This window comes from Athene noctua, chromosome 2 (genome assembly GCF_965140245.1).
Source record: "Athene noctua chromosome 2, bAthNoc1.hap1.1, whole genome shotgun sequence".
NCBI classification, from domain to species: Eukaryota; Metazoa; Chordata; class Aves; order Strigiformes; family Strigidae; genus Athene; species Athene noctua.
Window position 1 is genome coordinate 142,519,725 of NC_134038.1, and position 25,511 is coordinate 142,545,235.

At 36.7% G+C, this 25,511-nt stretch overlaps 1 protein-coding gene across 7 annotated transcripts in view; it reads right to left on the reverse strand.

Annotated features, from left to right (window-relative positions):
* The window catches only part of TBC1D5 (TBC1 domain family member 5), a 327,916-nt gene that overhangs the window by 151,831 nt on the left and 150,574 nt on the right, over positions 1–25,511 (reverse strand). For 6 of the 7 annotated variants that reach the window (XM_074900506.1, XM_074900500.1, XM_074900502.1 and 3 more), the window contains one exon: positions 12,802–12,868. In XM_074900506.1, coding sequence (XP_074756607.1) covers positions 12,802–12,868 — 67 coding nt within the window. Of the gene's footprint in view, positions 1–12,180; positions 12,246–12,797; positions 12,869–25,511 lie in introns of all 7 variants that reach the window. The other variant, XM_074900507.1, reaches the window with a different exon arrangement.

Genomic DNA, 25,511 nt, shown 5'->3' on the forward strand with positions numbered 1-25,511 from the left:
GTATGTCAGCTGAGTTAGCAAAAGGTCTCAACCAGTTTAACTGTGAATAGCAAGAACAGAGAGGAAAGAAACTATTCAGGTTATCTTTTTCACCAACTGCTGGGAGTGATTGCTATGTAGTAAGAAAGTAATTTTAATGCTTAAATTGTATTAGTGCAGATACTATGCCTTTTAAAAAATATTTTAATTTGTAATGCAATTCCAAACATGTTTTGAACAAAATTACATTTAAAATAGCCAAAAGAACTTTGGCAAGATCCTATCTCCTCTGCATCCCCCCTTGACTACTGGGATCATTAAAAAGAAAAGTTACAAGCAACTGAAAAAAGAAAGTCTTGGAAGCTGGAATCTGTTTCAGTTTTAGTAGAGCTGAATGATATCTAAAATCCTTTCAGAACAGCATTCACTAATTAATTTCTCAAGTATTTTGAATGAAGGCTAATAAATTAAGCCTTACAGTTCTAGAGACTGTTTCAAAAATGCTAACACTGTGTAATATCAACAGGCTACCAATTCTAAAAGGATAATTTTAAAAATGATATAGCCCTACTTTGTAAAATAATATCTATGATCCTTGTTAACCCAGGCTTTCAGAAAACTCATGGGTCAAAGTGAAATGAGCAATGAAGACTGGAACTCAAGTCTACCACATCCCATTTGCTTCACTGAAGTGAAAGACTTCAAGAGCCAATTGGAACCACTTAAACTATGAATAAGCACATGCAATTGTTTTTAATCGAACTAGAAAATTAAATGCATAATCGTGTGTTAATACCACTTTTAGGTTGTACAATTAAAACAAAAGCAAGTGCCAATGTTAATGTTTTCTCGTTATTTTTAAGTATTTTTCATTTCATATTCTTATTTAAATATCCTGTCTAATATACTATCATAGGTATTGCAAAATCTTCATAATATAAGACCTGCACGAGGAAAAAGTAATTGGATTAATGTTTCTTTAAGAAACTTAATTTCACATGCTGCATCTATGCAGTAACCACCCAGTGTAAAATATTTATTGGCATAAGTTAGGGACAGTTGCATTACTTTGAAAGTGGGAAAAGTGCTCAATATGTATGAATGAAAAAGCAAGCAAATCAATGGAAGGGATGAAGGTTGCAGATTCATTCTTCAAGGTTTGTTCTTAGCTCTCATCTGTTCCTTTCCATCTTTTGAAACATGCATTTATGTCATAACTACAAAAGTTTGAATCTGTCTGCAAAAGAATTTTATACTGGGGTCTGCTCTAATACACACACTTTCTTCTTTGTAAGAAATGAGGTTGATGTCCTAGAAAATCATTTATAAGCCTATTTATTATTCTCTTTCTTTCCAACAGGACCTGCTTTGAGGATCTGACACTTGTTAAGACAATTACAAACATTAGATTTTTCAGAGATAAAAGTCCAAAGATTTGGAAGAGAAATGTCTCTGTCAACACACTGAAAGGAAGGGAGCACAATGAGCAGGACTTTACATCAGGAAGTCCAAGTAAAACTTTAAATGCACTCAAATACTATTTTGGAAAAGTTATTTAAATTGCCATGGTCTAGGCTCTTAGTGAAAGACATTGGAATGCCACCATTGACCAGCTACAGAGGAGTAAGCAACTAAAAACCCTTTAGAATGAGTGACACCAACAATGTAACAAGATGCCTGGAAAATAATTCTGGGATTCACATAGTAGTTCCCAGAGTTTTACTGAGCCAACAATGAGCGTGGTAGTGTTGGGAAGAGGTAACAAAGACCTTCTTCCACTGACAGCCAGTAGTGGAACATCAGTCTGCTGCTAAATTTCGATCTGTAGCATAACGGCAAAACAAATGCATTGAGTGTAGATCCGCAGAAGAATGCAATGGTACCTTACCTAATCTCATTACAAAATAAATACTCAGTTCAGAAGAGGAAGAAAAAAACTGAGGAAGAGTGGTATAGCACAAGCAGTAATCACTGCTAGTTAACTTATGCATTTACAGGATAAGCTGCTGATGTTTACAAATTCAGATCCTTTCACAGTTTAATGCTGGTGTAAGAAGCATTTTTGTACTATGGTGTTCTGACATCAGACTCCGTGGAAGACACTAAACCCCGTTGAAGTGTAAAAATATGAATAGCCACATCAAACTACAATCTATGTCACTGAAACAGGACAAAGATTCAGTTCGGGGACTGCAGGGGCTCAGACCTACCCGTTAAATATTACTGTCCATAATTACTTGGCTTTCAGTTGAAACTGCTGGTAACAAGGAAACCAGTATCTATTAAGTCATTAGGTAGTGTGTACTGTTATTTTGTCTCATGCATTTAAAAAAAATTCTATGCCAAGTTTTGCAATCCCTTTTTTTGTGTCCATGATGAAACAAGACTGATTTAATATTTACAACAACATTTAGATAAAAAAGAATATTTCTCAGTTAATGGAAGAATACTGCAATACTACTGAAAGGTGTGAACATTTGCATACATATTTAAGATTTCAATCTAAATCTCAAGCTTATTCCACCCTCTAGACCAATACTGAAGGATAAAATGGATAGTCTCATAGAGATCCAAAGAAAACTCTTGAGCAGTGCTGCTAGTATTGGCAAAATCATCCTAAAACAAAATAGTGTGCATGCTCCCAGAAAAGCCAATTTCACTTTTTTTTATACTGCTTTTTGTTCATCTTCAGAATGTGCTTTTTAAAATGTTGAAACCCAAACTCAGCTCCCTAGAGGCACTCGAGGAAGCAACAGGCTACTGAACAGGCCGTCAGAAAGAAAACAAATTCTTGAATTAGTGTGTCATATGTTTTGCAATATGAGGTCTTTATTGATAGGAACATCAATAAGTGAATGTAGTATCTATATTTAAATAGAGGCAACAGTTATTTTTGAACATACTGCATAAATCCAAGAAACATGCATAGTTTGTATTATTTATTATGCCATAAAATCAACAGTTGAGAAAAAAGTGAGGCAACAGCCAGCAATGTAATAAAAACAGAGTTAATTCTATGAAAATGTGGAAAAAACAATTGAAAGGTAGTACCATGTAATAAGCAGTAAGTTTCTAAAACAAAACCATTTCTGAAACACACAGATTTTTATTTGCTACCATGAAAATCCACTTGACAGCCTTAGCAGGATGCCTTGTCAATCTGCTTGGAAATTACATGTATTTTCCTCTATTTCCCCAACACTTGACTCAGGATGTGAGGCAGAGCTAACAGCCATGTAAGTTTGAATATGCATGGCTGCGCTGCTGCAAGGTTCAACATTCAAAGGGCAGATTTTTCTGAACAGTTCAGTTTTCATCTATTTTTGGCTGACACACAGTTAAAAACGTTTGTGTGAAGAAAGGTAAAATCACTTTCTTAAGGTAAACATTCCAGCAAAAACTTAAGGTTATTAGCTAGCTATGCTCTTTAAGCAACCAGTGTGTACATAGTACAGTTTGGGAAACTGAAGCAGGACTCTTTGCCAGCACCTCTCCTAACAGCACTGGATCTGACGCAGAACCGCAAGATAACTTTCTCCATACTCCAAATTGTCCACTTTGCCTTGGTCCTTCTCAGCCAAAGAGCCAGGTTTGGCCCTGGGACAGCACTTCACTTCCAACCCTGTAATTGTTTGGCTTTTGTAGAAGAATTCTGGTTACAACCATTAAAAAAAATAAATTTCATCAGCTCGTTCTCCTCTACTCATTACTTGCACACATTTAAAGAATGGTGAAACAAGGATATTATGTTCAATTATTTTTATTTTTGTATTAAAACTCATTTGCTAGTTGCAGAGTCAAGTCCTTCTAGTTTAAATCCCCCCCAACACCACTGAAATCTTTTACATGTACATGTAGAACATTGACTTTCTAGTTCTCCTGATTAGAGTTCCCTTCTGCTATTCTAGCCTTCTGCTAACTCATACTCACAGATAACCAGAGCTCTGTGAATTCTGTATGTTCACATGCAGGCAGCCTCGTTATATGAACAGACATGAATTCTTTAAGAGGAAAGTTAAGAGCTTCCTGTAGTACATAGCAGAAGTTAAAAGCTACAGCTGTACGAATCATCAAACTAAAAAATGGATCTAATAGGGAGAGGGGAAATACTTTTTGCAGGAATATGTCCCAAAATGCCACCCACACTGCTTACTCACACCTGACTAGCTAGAGCAGGTCTAGAACTGCCATAATCATGACAGTAGGTAAAAATATGCACTCAATTTTATGATGTGCAGGGTGACAACTGCAAAATTCTAGTTAATATTGTTAATTCCATTTTAACTTTGTAAATCTGCCCATTTTGCATGCAATGACATAAGAAAATGAGTGATTTCATGATATAGCTTTAATCTTTTGAACTAACTAGGTTTTATTACCATAATTAAAGCTCATGTAGTTTCACTAAAAGCAAGTCTTTGCTCTTTAGATTTATTTCAGTTGTACATTATTTTGAGAAACCTTTTGTCTGCCAGCTTCTTTGGATTAAAAACTGTAATTCCTCAAACCTGCTATCTTACATTCAAGTTTTACATAGAGTTCTAGGTCATGGTGTTTTGTTTGCTCTTTTTTGAACCAAAATGAAATAACTCATCAGATGTATTTTTAGCAGAGTGTAGGGGAATCAAGATATCTGGTTTAACCTTCAGTGCTGTTACAGAGGTGTAGTACACGACTCTTCGATCTAAAATCCCACTGAACTAGTGGGAGCACTGTGGTAGTATTTTCTCCAACACTGGACACTTTTAGGATTCAGCTGGACAGGGTGCTGGGCCATCTTGTTTAGACTGTGCTTTTGCCAAGGGAGGTTGGACCAGATGTCCCTTGAGGTAATTTCCAACCTGGTATTCTACGATTCTATGATGCTCAGCAAAGAATCAATCCTCTCCAGGTTCTCTTGCTGCTAAACCCAGCCAACAACTCACTCCCAATTCTGAGGCAGATGTTCTTGCTTTTATGTCACTGTGCATCTCATACACTAGAAGCTAATGTCAATATGAGTAAGATCTTAAAAACCGCACTTTAGCATCAGGAAAAATAATGCCATTCGCTTGTCAGTGTTATGTTCCTGCAAAGACAATGTGAGTTCTGAGTTTTAAGTGAATGACAAGGATGAAGTTCACTGCACCCACCAACCTTCAGAAATTTTAATAAATATTTTAAATTCACTATTGCCAGATTTTGTGTTAGAAGGAAGAATTGTAAAAGATTTTGGGGCCAAAATGAAAATCACAAGAGCAATTCTGTCGAGTTCCTTTCTTTTCTTTCAAGTTTACTAAGAGACTACCAGGGCTTACAAAATAAGAAAATCTTAATTTAAAAAAAAAAAAAAAAAAAAAAAAAGAAAGAAAGAAAGAAAGAAAAAATACTTCTGAAATTTTTCCAACCTTGTAATACTTCCAAGGAGGAGGATGTCTCAACCTCCCCAGGAAACCTGTGCCAGTGCTCTGTCACTCTCACTGTAAAAAAGTGTTTCTTGATATTCAGATGAAACTTCATGTGTTTCAGTTTGTGCCCGTTGCCATTGGTCTTGTTGCTGGACACCACTAAAAAGAGCCTGGCTCTGTCTCCTTTATATCCTCCATTCAGATACTTCTACACTTTGGTAAGAGTCCCTCTGAGCCTTCTCTTCTCCAGGCTGAACAGTCCCAGCTCTCTCAGCCTTCCTCATAGAAGAGATGCTCCAGTCCCTTCACCATATTGGTGGCCTCTTCCTGGACTCTCTCTAGTATGCCCATGGCTCTCTTGTATTGGAGAGGCCACAACTGGACACAGGACTCCAGATATGGAGTACAGGGGAAGGATCACCTACTCTGACCTGCTGGGAACACTCCTAATGCAGTCCAGAATACTATTAGCCTTCTTTGCTACAAGGGTGCATTGCTGGCTCATGTTCAATTTGACGTCCACCAGGACCCCCAGGTCCTTTTCTGCCAAGCAACTTTCCAGCCCCCAGAGTATACTCAGGGTGCCTGGGGGTCTTCTTCCCCAGGTGCAGGACTCTGCAGTTCTCCTTGATGAACTCCACAAAGTTCCTGTCAGCCCAATTCTCCAACCTGTCAAGGTCTCTCTGGATGGCAGCACAACCATCTGGTATACGTCACCTCTCTCTCAGTTTTGTGTCACCTGCAAACTGGCTGAGAGTACATTCTGCTCCATCACTGAATTCATTAATGAAGATGTTAAACATGACTGGACCTAGTATTGACACCTGGGGTACACTGCTAGTTACTGGACTAGACTTTGTGCCACTGATCACAATCCTCTGAGCCAGTTTTCAACCCATTTCACCTTGCTTATCCAGCCCATACATCAACAGCTTGTCTATGAGGATCTTATGGCAGTGTCAAAGGCTTTCCTGAAGTCCAGGTAGACAACATCCACTGCTCTCCCCTCATCTTCCAGGACAGTCATTTTGTCATAGAAAGTTATCAAGTTGGTCAAGCAGCACTTCCTCTTGGTGCATCCATGATGACCACTCCTGATGAACCTTCTTGCTCTTCATGTGCCTGGAAATAGTGCCTAGGATTAGCTGCTTCATCAGCTTCCCAGGGATCAAGGTGAGGCTGACTGGCTTAGTTCTCTGTGTCCTCCTTCTTAACCTTCTTGAAGATAGGAGTGACATTTGCTTCTCTCCAGTCCTCAATCACCTCTCCCAATTGCCATGATAGTTGAAAGATTATTGACAGGGGAAAAGTAAAGGAAATTCATAATGAAAAACACATTAAACATTCGTAAGGGAAAATATGGCATCAGCTCAATATGGTGTCAGTGGTATACATGCTAATTTTCACATGCAACAGAACAAATTTGGAATAAGCCAAGACTTTCACTCTCTTTGCATGGATGTTAGAAAGAAACTACCATTTTCTCTTCTATGGCCTCTCTTCGCATTCTAAGTCTTTTTGCTACCAATCCAACAAAAAGCAATTCTTGCCAATAAAAGAAGTTGGTCCTCTGTCCTTCCTTTCTGATTCTCTGCTGAAAGTATCTCAGGCTTTAAGTAAATTTGTTAAATTTGCTATTCCCTATTTTTTAGAGATCACACTGCATACAAACAGAAAGCAAGCCTATATTACCGTTTCTACCTTTTTAGAAAGAAACATAATTTTCACAGGAAAAGTTCAAAAAATCCACAATTTCTATCTGTTGAAATATTTGGATCTTAGGAAAAATATACTGCATATAGGGTTTCAGTTCCTTAATGACAACTTATTCTTCCTTGTCTTATGACTCCCTTCAGAAATTCCTTAGGACACCAGGCAAGGAGTGCAGAGTGGATCAGCTGTGGAAGGAAGAAGTCAATAAAAGAAGTTTGACAAGACGGAGCTGAGAATTATATAAGGGTCCTTGAACAGGAAAAGAAAGGAACGTAATTTTGAAAGAATTCAGAGAAAATCAGAAATATTCTAAGCTCTCAGTGGGTATGACAGTGATCTTGGATTTGGCGAAAAAAGCTGTTTAGCAAACCTGTGATTAGTGCAAATAGTCACTTTCTCTTGCTGGAAATATGAGATTTGCAAGATAGCATTGCTAATGTCTTCACAAACATGGACAAAATGAAAGTGCTGGCACAGACTACCACATCCAGAGAAAGACTGTTAGCGCATTCAGAACGTAATCTTTCAGAAGAATCACAAAATTCAGGGAGAGAATTTATAGGCTCTCAGACAAAATTAGTTTGTACTGAAAAGGCCTCTTTGCACATAAATGGCACCAAACAGAATGGCATCTAGTAAATGGTTCTAGGTAAGACAAAACAAACATAGATGCCAGTTTCCCTACTTCCTTGTGGAAAGAGAGGAAGGATGTAAGCACTGAGAATTCTCCTTACAGAGCGGAGGTGCAGTGCCACTTCACTGCTTCACCTTCTATTCCTTATTTTTTGTATCTCAAAATATTTGAAAAACCCAACAGAAACAAACTTGTCCTTTACAGCTCTTGATTATGTGTGGACACATAGTGGACAAAGTTAGGAAAAATAGGTTATGATTGCACAGGGGTCAGTTAGAAGTAAAACAATAAAGAAACATCACCTGTGTGTGAACAAGAGTAAACAGGCTTGTGTAGATGGAAAGGGACTGCTTCCTAATAGATTAAGACAAGATTTTTCCACAAGGTGGAGGTATGTAAGTTGCCTACATCTTCACACTTTAACATATAAGGACAGAGGCTATGTAGCCATTTCTGGCTTGGCTGCCAAGAAAAGCCACAGGTCAAAGAGGACTCAAACTAGTATCACTACCCACTTTTGGAAGGGGACAGAAACAGGGAGGAACAGCTTGCACCTCTTGCTGACTTTCTTCTGTATGCTCAGTATCAGTCCTACGGTTGTTGGCTGGCACACAAGAAACATGCCTCAGCCAGCAGGACCACATTGCCTTTTTGCAGTGAGAAAGAAAACATCTGGTAAGCAGAATGTCTAAGAAGTCAGGGGAAGAAAACAGAATATGAAAGTCTTTCTTATACTAGACCTTCAGTCTGTTTGAAATATCAGCACAAGGAGGAATATACATTGTCTATATAACCCACAACTTGAGCAATCATCACTTGGCATGGAGTTACAGCCACATGGGAAAGAACTTTATCTTAATACATGGGGTAGAAATTAAACCTATATACAAGAGCAGAGATGTATTAAGAAATGATTCAGCATAGTGGTCATGGCTCTCTGATTCATGAAGTAAGTTAACAACATAAGCATGAAAAGTGAGCTTTTTTTAGGCTATATATTTATTAAAAGCAGTATTAACGTATGAATCCACCTTGGAAGAAAATAAGTGTCCTTGAGATGTTAGATTTTATCAGCCAAATTGAATGTCTGCATCAATGGCTCTCCCTAAAAGTCATAATTAGGTCATTAAAATATATTTAGAAAAATAGCCTGTAAAATAAAGTTAAAAAATACTCACCTTCATTTTATTTCATAGGTCACTGTTATACCATCTAATAAGATAATTAAAAACATGCAAGCAGCTGGTACTGAGGCTAAACAGATTAATGTAATAGTCTGTAGTCATATGTGCTGGCAAGGGGTTCACCTCTTTGGCGAGGAGAAGGTCAGCTGCCCTTGGGAAGGCAGGAGAAAGACAGTATTTCTACTTTCCAGTGGCACTGCATTGCAGACACTGAAACTAGAGACCCTCACCTATTTTTCTTTTCCTTTTGGTGAAGTCCGGCCAATTTCTACATCCAGAAAAGGCTTTAACCATAGCAATAAAACAGTACAGTAGAGTGAGGCTCAAATATTTTCCTCAAGTTTCTTATGTTTTAGAGATGAAAGCTACTATATGTCCAAATCCTTGTTGCAATTTTTCTAATAGTGAATTTTGATGACATTTTCATAATTTCTTATTAGTAAAAATATTCCCAAGTACACAAAAATACTTCCATCAGAGCCTGAAGACCAACTAGAAAATTCTCTGTGACCTGACAGGACTCACTCACAAACTCACGGAATATTTAGAAATATGTGCCAGTCACATGTGCTTTTCACTTACATTACTTACAAACTTTATGACCTAAAGGGAAATGCTCACTATCTGAAAATAAGCAGCATTAAATCTGTGCCGTGATCAACACAGTCACAAACTCTAGAGTGACACCATCATATTAAAAATAAACCCATACAAACAGTCCTGGAGCATCATAAATATATCAAAGGATAATGATCTGACATCCTTTATACATATACTCAGAGTCTTGTACTGGATAGTGTAAAATTGTCCTTCAATGTAGAAAGTGTTGGAATCAAGTCACACCCTCCTCCTTGCCATGTTTTTTTTTTATTTTTTTTTTTTTTTTTTTTTTATTGTGATAAAACCAATATGCTCTTAAGAGCACTTTAATAGCAAAACATATTCACATTCAAATATTTTTAAACATTTGGAGTTGTCTCTTCTCCTAAATAAATTGTAAAGAGACTGCTATTGATAAAACGTAAAGCAGCTTTTGTTTTAGTAAAAATTTCCAGTAGAATTTCGTATGTATTAGCCTTCTGCAAGCATGACATCTACCGTGATCCAAAGATGCCTTTGCCTCTTTTAGGGCAAAAAATCACTATCCAGTCTTTTTAAAATACAATAGACCGAAACACATTGGGTAAACAAGACTATCATTCAGTTTTATCAAATTACTCCCTTACTGAAACAATATTCATTGACAGAATCCTAAAATAAGTCCAAATCTTTAATGAGTCCTTAAAGAAATAACAACCATTTACCATCATTATCTTTCAAGGTAGTTTAGGATTCACTTCTTGTCTTACTACAGTATTAGCTGCTCATTTTTACTTCACATGCAGTCCAAAACTATAACTATCAACACAGTATTCAACGCAACCAGCAAATTTACAGCCAGACTCGTTATATGATGGGAGTTACTTGCCACTAAGCAGAAAATACTCATTTTGCACTTTAAACACCGTAATACTACTTAATAACAGCACTAGCTTGTCAACTATTAAAAGTCAGAGGTTTCTTTCATATATATGTGTGTATGTATATATACACATAGCCACACACACATAGATACACTCTACTATCTTGCTTTATCATCTTGCTTGTAATTATAACAATAATATGCTGACAATGGTATATAGGATTGCTTTTAAAATATTAATTAACTTCAGTTTTGTAAGTTGGGCTGTAATCCTCTGACAAAATATGATTATTATTCACTGGAAGTCATACCCAACGTCATATTTATTATATGCACTTTGCACTAAGGAATATGGAGATACAAAGACCAGCTTTAATCTCCACTCATTAGTGGAGCATTAAAGATGGTTGAGGAGATAATGTGGTTTGGGTTGATTTAAGTAAATGGTACCATGAACTGTCATCTCACTTCTAGCTGCCTATGCTAGCTACTTTTCTTGCACTGGCACCGATACCCACCCGAACCTTTGGCAGGTGGACACTGCGAACCAAGCAATCATTAAGCTGTCTCTACAAAGAACAAACTGGTTGCGCTAGGTGAGCTCCCTGGGCTGGCTCCTTGAGAGATGAGTGCTACTGGATGAGTGAGAAAGGGTGTCATGTGCTGTAACAAGGGGTAGGAAGAAAGGGTTGGACCCCAGCCCCACAGCTTACACTCTTGTGGAACCAGAGCCTAGCTGAAGCTGGCATGTTCTTCTTCAAGTGTTACACCTTGGCAGGTACAACAATTGAGGCTCTGGAGTTACCAACTTTCAGGAATAAGTGTCCTGGAATTAATGGCAGAGAGACCTCTCAACTCCTTTCTTTCACTGATCTGACTAAATTCTATCTTGCCTGTTTTTCAGAGACTACTTCATGGTCTTGGTATCTACATACGTTTCTCACCCAAAACCCACAAAGATTATTCTGGGTGGTATTTTTGAGCCCTTCTTTTGACTTAGTATGTTGCATGCATTAGAGAACACAAATATGACAAGAAATCAAGTCAGACAGAACCCTGAAACAGATTTGCTAACGTATTTTTCTCAAAGTGAACATGCTAACTACCCTCTCGAAGGGTTTTGCATCATCACAAAGTAGGTTTCAATAGAACAGACTTACTAGAATACAGAAAATTGGAAGGATTTGTAAATAAAACCTCCCCTGTCCCCTGCAGGCACACCCTTTTTTCCAACCTTGCTCTCAGTCCAGAAGCCTCCTCTGGGTGTTTGAATCTCAGCAAACTCTTTGCTGATCCTTCTAGGTCCTTATGAAAAGCCTTTCTTTTCAACATCCTCAAGACCAGGCTGTTTGCCCCCTGCTCTCCTCAGCCACCTCTCAGTCTCCAGCCTGCAACAGGTTCTTCAGGCATTGTGTCCCTCCCTGCCACCGCGCACCTGAAGGCTCCTCATGCCCAGCACAGCTCACTGCCTGCAAGATGGTGTGATATTCCTCAGTCACTCAGCCAGATGCAACCAGGGCAAGGCAAACAGGCAGGTTCCTCCTGCCTGACTACACCTCTTTGAATTACAGACTCTAGTAGACTATGAACAAAAAAACAATGAAGATGTTATCCATCATAGTTCACTTAATTAATCCAAAATAATCATATGGTAAGCTGGCTTTATTTTATCATATTTAAGCGTCAAAATCAGATGCAGTCATTCTGGCTAGCATGAATCTTACTATATTAATTTACCAGTCACAAGGACAAAGATTTAGCATTTGTAGCAGAGGCAGTATTTTGCTGGCTGAAAGATGAAACTACATATCTGCTGATTACCCTTCTGTGCTTTCAAGTACAAGACACCCTCTGGTATGTACCCAAGCAAGACTCAAGCTCAGTGCCTGTGCTGCAAAAAGTTGCTCAGCATCATATTTCTTTAACTGTTGTTTAATACTGACAGAATTCAAATATTATTTTCCTGTCAGAAAACCTCAAATTTAACAAATTCTGACTTTGGTGTTTGACATGGAATAATGAGCAAATAGAGTTCCATGTGGTCCATAGATCCAGCTACTTTGGAAAAGATCAGAAAGGTGATCGATCCTTGGTGAGTTAAATGTTTCAACATTTAGCTTAGCTGCTATAAGTTTAGGTTAGAATTTCTACTTTATTGCAAATTCGGGAGAAAAAAAAACCAACTTAAAAATATTTAGGTTTATGAGTGTCCTGTACCTTCATTAGTTAAGCATTTTGAACAGGTTTCTCAAAAAAACAGTGCAGAAAACAACTTTTTAGATCATTCCTTAATTAAGTCCTTCATGTTTAGTCTACTCACTGTACAATTTAGATTGTATAATACTCCTAAAACACATGGACTCGTTCTTTTGCTTTACAAAGATTATGCTGCTTATTCTGTTAATTTTTAAAATTAGAAAATAAATATAAAAAATTACCAACCTGTAAGAAATAAATGTTCCATCAGAATCTGAGGTGTGGTGTGTGCTTCCATTTTCATTTGATCCTCCTAAGACAAAAATAAAAGAAAACACCTTTGTTATAAGACAAACCCTGACAATAAATAACACAATATCTGTGAGAATTGAAACTGATTTTACCCTATATGGTAACTTTAGTTTATGACAAAACTTACATAGAAAAGTCTCAACTTTACATCTTCAAATTCTTACAGCTGGAAAGAGGAACAACTAGCCTTCATGTTCAATTTGGAATCTGAACGTTCTGAAAATCTGAGATTTAATTTCAGTTAAATTTTTGATTGAGGTACTTCTCAACTTATTAAACACAATTTTAGTAGTGTGAGGTTACAGAGGAATACCATATAAATAGATGTTTGATTTTACTAAAATTAAGTTAACGAATATAAAAGTTCATCTATTTTGTAAATAGTTTAGAATTGCCTGTATGATACTAGATATTTTTTTTGTCATAGCACACATTCAAAGCTTCTCTGAAACTACCTAAGGAACATGTTTACAAAACATCTTGCTTTACGTCCTGTGAGCTGTTTATACGTAGAACAGTGATGTTCATAGAAACCAAGGATTACAAGGAAACCTTCCCCTATAATAACTACTTCTACTGAAGAACTGTTAAAATCCAGAAAGAATCATCTCTTTTTCAAAGCAAATTTATTCATGTCCTGTTTTATACTATTCATTCTTGCTCAACCTGCCATTTAGCTTGATAATTCTTCCATGTTTATGTGTATTTCCTTTATTCATTTACAGATATCATCACACACCTTTGTGTCCTCTGTTCTGCTTACTGAAATCAAGTTCTTTGAGGCTTTTTCATGAATAAGACTCCTTATCCCCTGTTTTGTTTAAATAATTCCTTCTTACATATGGAAAAGAAGGGAGAGGAGCTGTAGACCACATACTAAAAGTTTGATCAGTTGATTCTTTCAACGGTGGTTTTCTTCTCTACCAAGAAAATCTTGCTCAATACAGTCTATTGTCACGCCACACCATTTTGCAGTTTTACAGCCATATTTAATCAACACTCCTACGTGTTTACTCTCCATTGTTATTTACAAAAAGAAGTTTGCAGTTTACATTAAAATTTCTTGCTAGTACAATACTGTATTTCACACCATTCTGTTTCTAGTCCTGTTTTCCTCAGGAAGGACCAGTCCTACCTGAATACCCTATCTGTGCTTGCACTGGATACTACCCTCTAATATTTTTTCTTCACAAAGTCCAACAGCGCAGTCTCTCACTTTATGGCAAGACAACAAATGAAAATATTGGAAAAGACCAGTTCCACCACAAACTCCACTAAAAAAATTTATTTCATTAAAATCTGCATTTCTCTATTCATCTTATAATTACTACACTTCACTAATCCTCATCCTTTCTATTTCATAACATCTCCTGGGGCACTACATTAGATGGTTTACTCAGGTCCAGATAGACAATGTATTTCTTTAATGTATATTTTGAAAGGCCAGCAGGTTAGCAGGGCACAATCTCCCATTCAACAAAAAACCCACACTAAAAGTTAGGCCATTTGCTTTTCGTTTCTCTTGTACTTCTTCTTCCTTAAAAACTTTTCTAAAGCCCTGCACAGATAACAGCCAACCCATATAACTGCTTTGCTATCACTTTTTTTTTCCTCTTAATCTAAGTACAGGTATTATATTTCCTCTCTTTCTTCCCCAGAAAAATTCTATAAATAGTAATATTTTCTTGTTAGTTTAAATTCCCTTCTTATGATCTAATCCAACTTAACTTTTGCTAATTGTCACTAAAACCCCACACTTCCAGGGGGTAGCATTCCTTGCAGATCAAACTTTTTTTTTTCTGTTTCGTTCAGGATCTTTGCTTACTCCAGACATTTCCTTAAAAAATATTTAATCATACCGTTTGGCATATAACTTCCCTTCCAAGTGTTTTTTCTCATCTAATTTGTAATGCATTTTATTAACTTTTGCACCTTTGTCTAAAATAAATCCCAAACCTCTACTGCATTTTAGTCTAAAATTGCTCAGTCTGGCTGATTTCACTAATTAGCCTTCTCAATTTATTTAAAAAATGGAAATCCTACTTCATCAATCTGCTTTTTGTTTGCTAAATTTAAATAAATTAACACCACCAGATATTTCATCCAGGAGCTGACCCTCCCGTTATTAGTAAAGATCTGTTCCTTTTTTTCTTATATCTTAGAAAATAGTCTCCCATATTGGGACAACTTTAAGTAATGTGCTTTTTCTTATATTACCCACCTCCACATCTGATCCTGAGCATTTGGAGAAACGACTGAATTATGTTCAGTCTCTTTTAAAGCCATATGGCCAGGTGCAGTGATATTGGGAAATTGTTTATAAGGACACAGCACATCAAAACAGATCCTGAATGCACTACTGCACTTTATTTATACTTCGATAACTCCGAAACATTCACCTATCACACCAGTCAGACTGAAAAAGAAAAATCATTCACAAAGCTAAGTTCATATGCAGGAAAAAATATTTTGGGATTGTTTTCAAGAACCTTCACAACACAATCTTCCTTTCTGAAGAATGAAGTTTAAGAATATGTCGAAGAGTGCAAGGCCTTTATCATCTTTCAACTAAACCATTTGTCCTGCTTGAAGAGTCACCAGGACTCCATAAAGAAAACCAGCATCTTAGTGATAAAGGTTGTTCTTTCATCAGGACTGCACAATGACATTTGGTGGGATGCTGGATGTGCTACATCCATTGAATTGTCCTTCACAAGCTACTCTAAGTGTAGGTTGCTTTATTCCGAAGCACTCTCCCAAAAGACAATAATTTCCTTTATTTAAATGACTTTCACAATACTTTAGCATTCTTAATTGCATACTCAATAAATCTCATATTCACACAAGTTATTGTTTTTTTGAGAGCTGCTTTTGCTGCTTCATCATATCGTTAGCAGCAGCTACCAAAACTGGATAGGACTAGGTACGCTCAGCTCTCAAAACCAGGATTTAGTGGAGTGAGCATTTCCGTGGTTGTTTTCTTGCTCCATCCCCTCTAAGACAGGTATGTCTGTTATGACATCTTGAAAGATGATTTACATGTCTCTCACTGAGAGTGATAACACTGATAAAGCAAAGTGCAAAGTATTCATTGACTTGATACATTTCCTAATTTTTACCTGATTTGATTCAAAAGACTTTCTAGAAAATCCTGTAAGCTTTCATAGGCAGCAATACTTGAGAACAAATGGGACAGGTGCTTCCCTAACTAATGACAATATGCTGTGGAAATCCATGCCCACGATCACCTCTCCTCAGGCAAGTTCCAGTTTTCCCTCCTTTTGAAAGGTATAGTGAACTCCCAGTAGAACAGATAGATTGCTTGTATCTTCTTCAGTGATAATGACACAACTTTTTGGTAAAATTAGGTTGTATACTGAACAGTTATGAATATAAGATTCATGGTAATAGAATTTGTAGTCTCCTTTAAAAATCCTAATTGATTCAGTATTAACATAACATTTAGATCCTTTCTCAAACTCAAAACCAGAGAATGCTCTACCACCCCTGCCACACACCTCCTGAAAAGGTTTCCAAACTTCAAATGCAAAAGCTAGGGGAAAAAAAAGTTAAAATAAATATTAACACACTTTCCGAGGAAAGAAAAGGGAAACAATGAAACCATAACAAGCATCAGTACAGCTAAGGTGCTGTAATTTCAGCACTACAGCAATCACTGGTTTTATAATAATACAATAATAAAATAAGGCAGTATCCTTTCAAAGGGATTGAAAAATCATCTGGTTATCTTTCTTGCTGCTGCTTTGACTGTAGAATCTCGCTCTCCTCGGAATGAGCACTTTCTCCTGAAAGAATTCGGTTCTATTGCCCTGTTTTGATAAAGGCTGTTCTTGTGCACGGAGACCAAGGGCTAAAGGGAGCTGGGACTTGGGTAGCTGGGACCTGGTACTACTGGACACAGCTGGAGGCCATTTCAAGAGAATCTGCATAACCTGAAATTGATGCTTTTACTAACCAGTCAAAAAAAAAAAATTTCAAATGCTGGCTTCTTTGAATTTCAGAGATGCATGGAGAAGGATTTGTAAATTGTACATTTACCAGGGTACTAGATTCACCCAGAACAAACAAGATTGTCACTTCAGGAACTGTTTTCTTGTAAGAACATGTTTGATATTGTAGATGTAGCATAAAATAGATGAACTCACAACAAGGAGGATGCCAGATACACTTTCTGAAGATTATCTGAAAACCATGTGTAGAAATTGTAACAAGAAGCCTAATTTAAATTCACACACTATTTTTGTATTTTTTTTTAACAGCTTATTATACTGACAGTATAATACCTTCTCAAATAAGATTTTTTTCAAGGTGCAGTGCAGAGTTTCCACTTTAAGCAATAAGAAGAAACTGGATAGCATTTCAGAGCCCCAGTCCAAGAGCATGAAGATACTCTGGGTGTGTACTAGGCACAATGACCACTCTGAGCTTAAGCATGTGTTCAACAAAAGTAAGAAAGCATGTGAACAACGATGTAGGGATCAGACATTTCTCACTCATCTCCTTCATCACCTCTCTAAAACCAGCTATTTTCTGTGAGATGCAAATACTCAGCACAGGAGTTCTTACGGAGAAGTGGTGATATTGTATCATAACCAGCTGCAAGTCTACACAGACAAAAAGCTTGAGCGAATTCCCCTTACTCCTACTCCCTATACTCCTACTTTTAAAAATAATTGAACTCTGTTTTTTTTTCCTTTTGAAAATGTTTTGAAGAAATGTCTTTACATATATAAATACATATTTCTGTATGTATGTGCACACACATCTGCATGTCTATGTGTGGGCACACATGTATATTTATGTAGTGCTAACTGATTTACCAATCTTGCGTTAGCTATAAAAGGGTTTTATGGCTGGCAGTTTAAGAATTTGTGATAAAAGTGATCCCACTTAGGAAATCAAACTGTGCATTCCCCTGCTTACAAGTGTCAAAATGGAGACAGATCTCTCTGCTGACAAGTTTGCACCCCGCTTAATATTTTCTTTGTATTCTAATCAAAGGCTAAAAGTTTAAAAAACAAAATTTATTGAACAGTTGTGAAAATTTAAGTTCAGGTTGATATAAACCACTCAATCATTAATGCAGTGTTTTATGATTAGAGACAAGGAAAATTTTAAAAACACTGCTTGCAGTCTAAGGTTGTCAATTCTTATAACATGACTTCCAAATTCCATGCTATATTCATTTTCAGCATATTTAAAGCTTAATAATTTAATGATTTATCCAATTTTAATTTATACTTTCAAAACCACTTTGAACAATCTGAGGTGCCACTGGAGATCATAACAGTGGTCCTGGTTAAGTCAAATAATAATTATAGCACTTTCACTTTAAAGATGAGATTATTTTTAATTATTGAGTGAAGTACTTGAGGTACCATACTTATATAATTACGCTACTCATTAAATGGTTATTGAAAGCTGAAATGTAATTTTAATGACAGCTACCTATTTTTCTTTGCACACTTTATAGATGACAGATCAGTCAGGAATTCTAGTTTGCTCAAAAAAATCCTTGCAGCTGCACTAGTTCTTTCAGGTGTAAAACAATTAAGCTGTTCTTTTTTTAAAACTTTAAACATTTTTTTTTTTCTCAAATGATATTTATATAATATACAGGAACTAGTGAAAACAGAACAATAATGCATGGATATTTTTTCTTCTTTGCAGTAACACCAAATTTCTGGCCCTAAACTATATACATTCCAAACAATATCCCCCAAAAACTAGTGACAATACAAATATGGAAGAATGATTTTAGTCAAAATGTGTTCCTCATATAATGCAAACAAAAAAAAAATTGCTTAACAGATTGCAGACCTTTATTGTGAATATAAAGGGGTAATCAACATACAATAAGCATTTTACTATGCATTAAAACTATATATAATGCCACGAGACTCCTTTGCTTTTTGTAACACCAAGGTTCACAACTCTTGAAACATAAAATTCCTTCACGGTATTTACTCCACAGATAGATATTCATCAAACTGATTAGGATAAAATTAATTATAATATGTAGGAATCTCTGACAATTGACACCACAGAGTTGTAGTCTCAGAAATGAGCACTTAAAGACTTATGTTCTGCATTTTAATCTCTTATCTGTGATGTTTGAAATTCAGTGTATTTGTCCATTGTTCCAAAGGCCGGTATCTTGTTCAAATTAAGCTTTTCTTTTTCACAATGATAATCAAACAGAAGAGTAAATTTGTTTCATTAACAATATTAAAGCAAAGATTTCTGAGTTCACTATATGGGGAAAAGGCAATAAAGTTTTGAAGAGGGAAAAACTGCTTTGTTCCTTCAATCCCCTAGTTGAAATTAATTATAGCAAATGTTTATGAAAACATCTGTTCCATACAGTTATAAATTCTTAATTTTAGCATGGGCGATTCCAGGCTCCTCTATTATTTTGAGAGAGAGCAGTCTGACAATTGAAAGGTTTACAAAAGAGCAGACTATTTGTATTTCTACAGCACCAAATATGCAGTTTGGAAAGTCTTCAGGATCTCTGCAGAAAGGAAAAAAACCCCCACAAAACCAAAAAGACCGAGACAACTGAAGCTTTCCGATTTGAGTCCGCTGATAGACCAAAATGGCAGTAGGAGGAGAAAAAATAAAAATAAAAGGAGGACTAATCCCAAAACATACGGCAAATTGAGATTTTACTGCATAAACTAGATCTTTAAAAAGTAAAACACAGCGGAGCCATGGAATCCTCTGTTCTGTATTTTGATAGATTCCGAGGAGCGAGGGAGGGAAGCTGACGGCATTGCCGCATCGTGTCAAGAGAGGGTGCTGCAGAGTTTAAGATGATGCAGCCGCTGCTCCCCTTCTGAAGCTCCATCTCTGGTACCAGCAGCCCCTATGCTGCAGACAATCTTTCGGACTTTTTACATAACACCCTCGCAACTACAGTGTTAAATTCAATTTACACCAAATAAGCTTTTAAAATGATTAAATGGAGCAAGCTCGAAGCAGTGTACAGAAACTGAAAATAATGCCTTCAGCTAAAGAATTAAGTGCACAGCACTTCTGATATTTATTAAATAATTATTAGGCTGGAAAGTTGAAGAACATTTCAAGTTTAAGTTTTCTGAAATAAATATGATGCAACTTTTTGGTGAGCAATCTTTTAAGTACAAACCTGACTCTCTATCCCTTACTTCAAGTTCATTTAGCATCAGATGCATATGTTGAATGCATGCATTGCTTGGTACAGATTTTTGGTAGCGTTTTAGTTTCAACAACTGTGCCCTAAAATATTATATTTTGTTATGAATGAAAAAAATTATACACTATGATAATTACCAATATATGTAGATAAATAACTGTGAGACTTGGCTGTTAGAAGTACAAAAGTCTTACATAGGCTATTTCATTTGTTTATCCTTGAATTTTAATATGAGAAAATATATTAAGCATTAACAGTGGTTTTTTTCCCTTTAAGCTTATTTGAGTTAGGAAAGGAACACAGTTGTAAAGACAGTGTGCACACCTATGCTAATCTTGTGATAGTGAAAGCTGGTGACATTTGAAAATAGGTAAGGAACGGTGACACCAAGGTGCAAAATCAAAGCCTGCTTTTCCCCTGCAGAAAGCTGCTGGACAATATAATAGGCAGACACATTCGTCTGTAGATATGAACAAAAACTTCTGGAGATATTAACAGTATCTTGTATTGCACATTGCTCAAACACAGTCAATTCCGGAGTCTTCTGGATTGCTGATTTATGACAATCAAGTGGTATATTCTATGATCTTTGCATATAAAATCACAATTGCACATGTGTATATGCATATATGAGTAAACTCTGCATATTCTCCAGGCAAAATCTGTTTGAAATAATTTTGTCTATGCACTCCAGTTTAAATCAAGACACATAAAAATAAGAGGGTTTCCATTTTAAGTGAAACTGCCTCTGAGTGTTCACAACTCTAAACACTAACCTTGTCATTAGGTTAGCCCGTAAATTAACATATGACTTTTCCACATGTAAAATGTATGTGTGAAAAAGTGTGGATGGGAGAAGATATACAAAAGTCTAGATGACTGATTTTGAAATTAGAATGTAGTATCTGTGTTTAAGAAATGTAGCCTCTTGAAGCTCAAAATAAACTCAACAATAAGTATGTTCAAAGGACTTATTCATATTATTTATTTTCCTGATGAAGCCTCTGCTTTTAACAAAACAGGCTGAGCTAGACACTGTACTCTGAAATAAAAACAAGAAAATACAAAGAATAAGGAATTTTACTCCAGTACCACTGAACCAATTCATAGGAATGCTTGAGAATTCTCAGGTGATTGCGAGGTACTGAGATCTTAAATAATTTACATTCAGAGGTGCTTTAATATAATCTCTTTGAGCATGATGGGAAGGCCACATTTAACTATGATGCTAATAGTGATTTAAACACTTTTGAAAATGCACTTACATGAAAAAATATTCTGACTTCCCATTTAGTGGGAACCACACAACATTAGCTTATATAAGCAATTGTGACTTCCACTGAACTCGATAAACATTTACTTCAATAATTCCTGGACTGAATGTTACCAGGAACAATAAAACTGGTAAAAGAAAAAAATCCACAGGATAAGGTAAAATGGGATTCTTCTAACTTTTTTCTCAGTTATTGTTTCTCCTAATGAACCCAACTTTGGTCCATAGTAAATTATGTCCACTTTTGTTCATATGCTCAATACTACAGCCTTTATCTGCTACTTAACCTGGTTGATCATTTACCATATATAACTTAAACAAGTCCCTAGGTCATCACCAAATGTGACTCAAAAGACTCCAGGAAAAGATACAAACATTTTAATGTAGTCTGATTGAAATGGAAGCTGTATACCTAATAACTAGTATCATCTCTAACTTCAGTAAATTCTTTAAGAGCATACATACTTAACAAAATAAAAAATTAGCAAAATTAGAAAAACAGAGGATAGAGCAATCCAGTATAACTAGGGACAAGTAGCATAATTAGACTTTGCACAGAAAGAAAAAAATCTCAGAAGCCGCCTGGTATCATCGCTAGGAACTTACGTCCCATGATATACAAATGCTGTGTGACTTATCACTCGCATCCAGAAGAATTTAGCTAATTTTAACTTATAAACAGCCTAAAAGGCCTTTGAGCTATAAATTGCAATAATCTAAAGATGGCAAGAGGCAATAAACATGAGTTAATGACTCAGCATCCTCCTGAGATAGCACTGGTCATGCAGCTTTGCTTAATCTTAGACATGCACAATCACTGTAAAAAGGTGGTCTCCAGAGACCATTTACACTGACAATAAGAAAAACGTACCATCTCTTTATACGTTTGAAGGCTACTATTGTCCTTTAATTTACTTCAATTACAGCCTATTTTTAACCACATTTCTATCTTATAGATAGATGCAATCCTTCTGTTTGGGATAATAAATCATATGTAAGTATAGTTAGATTTTCATATTCAAAAGCAGTAATGCATATTCCATTGAGTCTAGGAAAAAACGTAGCCGAAAAAGATTGAGCAGAAGTTTCCTAACATTCTGTTGTTTTGCCAAGATTAAATGATAGCAGAAGACAAACGAGAAAGGATTAAGTGCTCTTTTATTGAAATAGAATTGCCCTTTCAACAAGAAGCTAGCTGCTCTTCAACAGAGAATAACAGGTTTATCAGGAGAAAGGCCAGCCTGGCCAGGAAGCCATGTGGCAGTGATACACAGCCTCACCTCCTAAAGCTGTAGAGGTGGTCTCATGATAACCAGCATGAGAGGTTAAAAGGAGCAGGAGCAATTCTGCTTTGTTTTTTTTGCAGTTTCTCATCAAAGGAAGCTACTACAGCAGGCTGATGACTTATAGCACTATTGATGGATGTCAAAGGCTTCTCCTGAAAACAGAATGTACTTTCTTTGACCTTCTTCCTTTAGTGTAAGTATGTTTAAGAACACTTTCCTTTGCCCAGCATGTACACACAAAGAGGTTCAGCCTGAAATCAGAGCACCCATGTGACTACTGTGCCGACACCCATGTAACTAGCTACTTGCTTCTCTGGAATGGGGCAACAGACAGCATTTATGGCTAGGAGGCAGCCAAAAAGAATAGAAGAAGCAGTGCCGTTGCTGCAAATGGAAACACGGAAATTGAGGCACGCAAGAAACTAGAAGGTAGTGGGGCTACTTGGCATCCCGTGGAGGGGCTGGCACTAATCTTGAGAGTCAGCAGCTGAACTGTGGGTTTTGGCTTTGAGCAGAGGAAGCAGATGAAAAGCTTGAAGTTAGGAAGCTGTCACAGAGATGCAAGCCTGGGCAATGCCTGGACTTCCCTCAAATGCTACAGTTTTAAAAGCACATAGTAAAAGGTGAAGAAAGTCCCACATGAAGCAACGTGGGAAGCAGCCAACTACTAAAACACCCAGGGCCAGGGAAAGGCACTTGGGCACCCAAAGCATCCCTGTCACCCCAGCAAGCTTGGCTCCTCCGGCTCTCTCCAGCTGCAGCCTTCTCCTCCCCTATCACAACTCCTTTTAGCACTGCTGGAAGCAATCAGATCTGTACGTCCAACAGACTACTCTGGATTTGTATCAACATAAACTGCAGAATAACTGTTAAATTAGTTAGAAACATGATCCTGCTCCTATCTATTGAAAATACATGTTTTGAATAATGTAAATATGTAACACATTTTAGCAGCATTACAGACAAAAATCCCCTAAAAAGTAGATGGTTTACTAAACTATGAACACAAGACCTTAAAGTGGATATGATTTTTACTTCTGTTATCCATCATTCATAACACAACAGAAAAGACATTGTTTTAATTCCCCGACAAACGTATTGTGTGAAGAATTTTGAAAAAAGCAACTTAGTCTCTCAGTAAAGTTTAAATTATCTGGGTAAAACTTAATGGAGATATTCCATCAGTAGCAGAGTCTAAAGGTAAGACAATTCAGAAATACAGTATTAAAAAAAAAATCATGCTAGGATACCGTTAGGTTATGACAGGGCCATTACCAGGCAAACCTGAGCAAGATGGTCTGACAAAAAATCCCAACAACCTGAAAATAAATACCACTGCCACCTAGATTCAAATACTCAACCCTGAAAAGGACAGTCCTGCTGCCAGTGGAACAGCCCTTATACTAATCAAATTAACTACACAGAAGGAACCTGCACCAGAAAGGGACACCTGAGCTTAAAGCTGCCTAGCTTGGCTTTGTAAGATGAATTCAGGAAGCCAAAGACTCCTAACTTGAGGCTGTAATTAAGGCTGCTAATTCTCAGAATACATTGTGTATCCAGTAGACCCATACTTCAGAGAACAGGAAATGGAGCAGTACCCTACACTTCCTATAAATTTCTCTGATGAAAAAACATGTCACCGAACACCATAAAAGAAGTATTGAGCTAGAGCTTTTTAACTGCCAAATCATGTCAAAGCATAATGAAAACACTAGATTTTAATCAAAAGTCTTTAAAATCAACCCTTATTTAATTTGGAGAGCACCAACTGCATACTTTGCTGAAACAAAAGCTGATGCATGTTGTGAATGACGGATCTAGAAAAATTTGAAGAGCAAAGATATATACGCATTAGCAATAAATTCTAGATGTCTAAGAGATGAAAGTCCACAGCTACATCAGAATATAAAAATATATCAAATTGACAGCCAGAACGACAAAACACTTCTATTTACTACAGTGCAAGGTAGTTTGTTGAACAATGGCCCCTCTGTTGTAGATAATGACAAAGAACTTCCCACAAAACATTTCTGTGAAGAAGTATGGAATCCATCACAGGACAGATTTCTGTTCTCCACCCTTGTCCTCCTATGAGGAGGATGAGTAGTGTCAATCCCTGGTAGCACTTCAGAATGGAACTAAGGATGAAAGTATGAAGCACTTGGAGATGTAAGAAACAGGAGACTTCAAAAACATCAATTAGACAAGGATGACTAGATTTTTCTTGCACACAATTATATTGAATTTTCCAAAAGGTTGATGATTTAGTTTACGCAATAAATAATAGGAAAAATGTTAAGAAGTAGACAATTGTTCTAGACAGCTACTCCAGTTCTCTGAGACAGAAGATATTCACTATCTTTTAGCCAAAAAGAAGACAGTCTGGATGCAAGACAAAAATGTCACCCAGCATCAGAGAGCATCAGCTTTTAGACTTTGTATTTTTTGATCAAGTACCACCTAAGGAAAATGTGAAAAGGCATTTCGCATATGTAATTCATATTAAAACACAAAAAGAACTTCCTGGAGAGCAAAAGAGCAGTCCTGAGGGACTACAGATTCTAAAGTATTTTCACTTTTTCTTCAGATACCCCCTTTCAAATTCAGGATATGGCCATGGTTTGCCATGCTGTATGACAGATATGGTATCTCTCTGTCCAACTGGAGAGGAGATAAAGCTCTGATCTGGAAGCTTTGACTCTTTCCTACTAGAGCTCTGCATTCTCAGTAGGCTTGACACTGTTCCCTCCAACACTGCATCATCCAGATGGCACAGATCTCAAGTGATGTGAAAGGAACAGGTCTGCACAAGGTCATTTAGGCATATCTATAGTGTGGTATTAAAAGACTCTGAGGTACAGGTGCAGTATTTACACACATACTG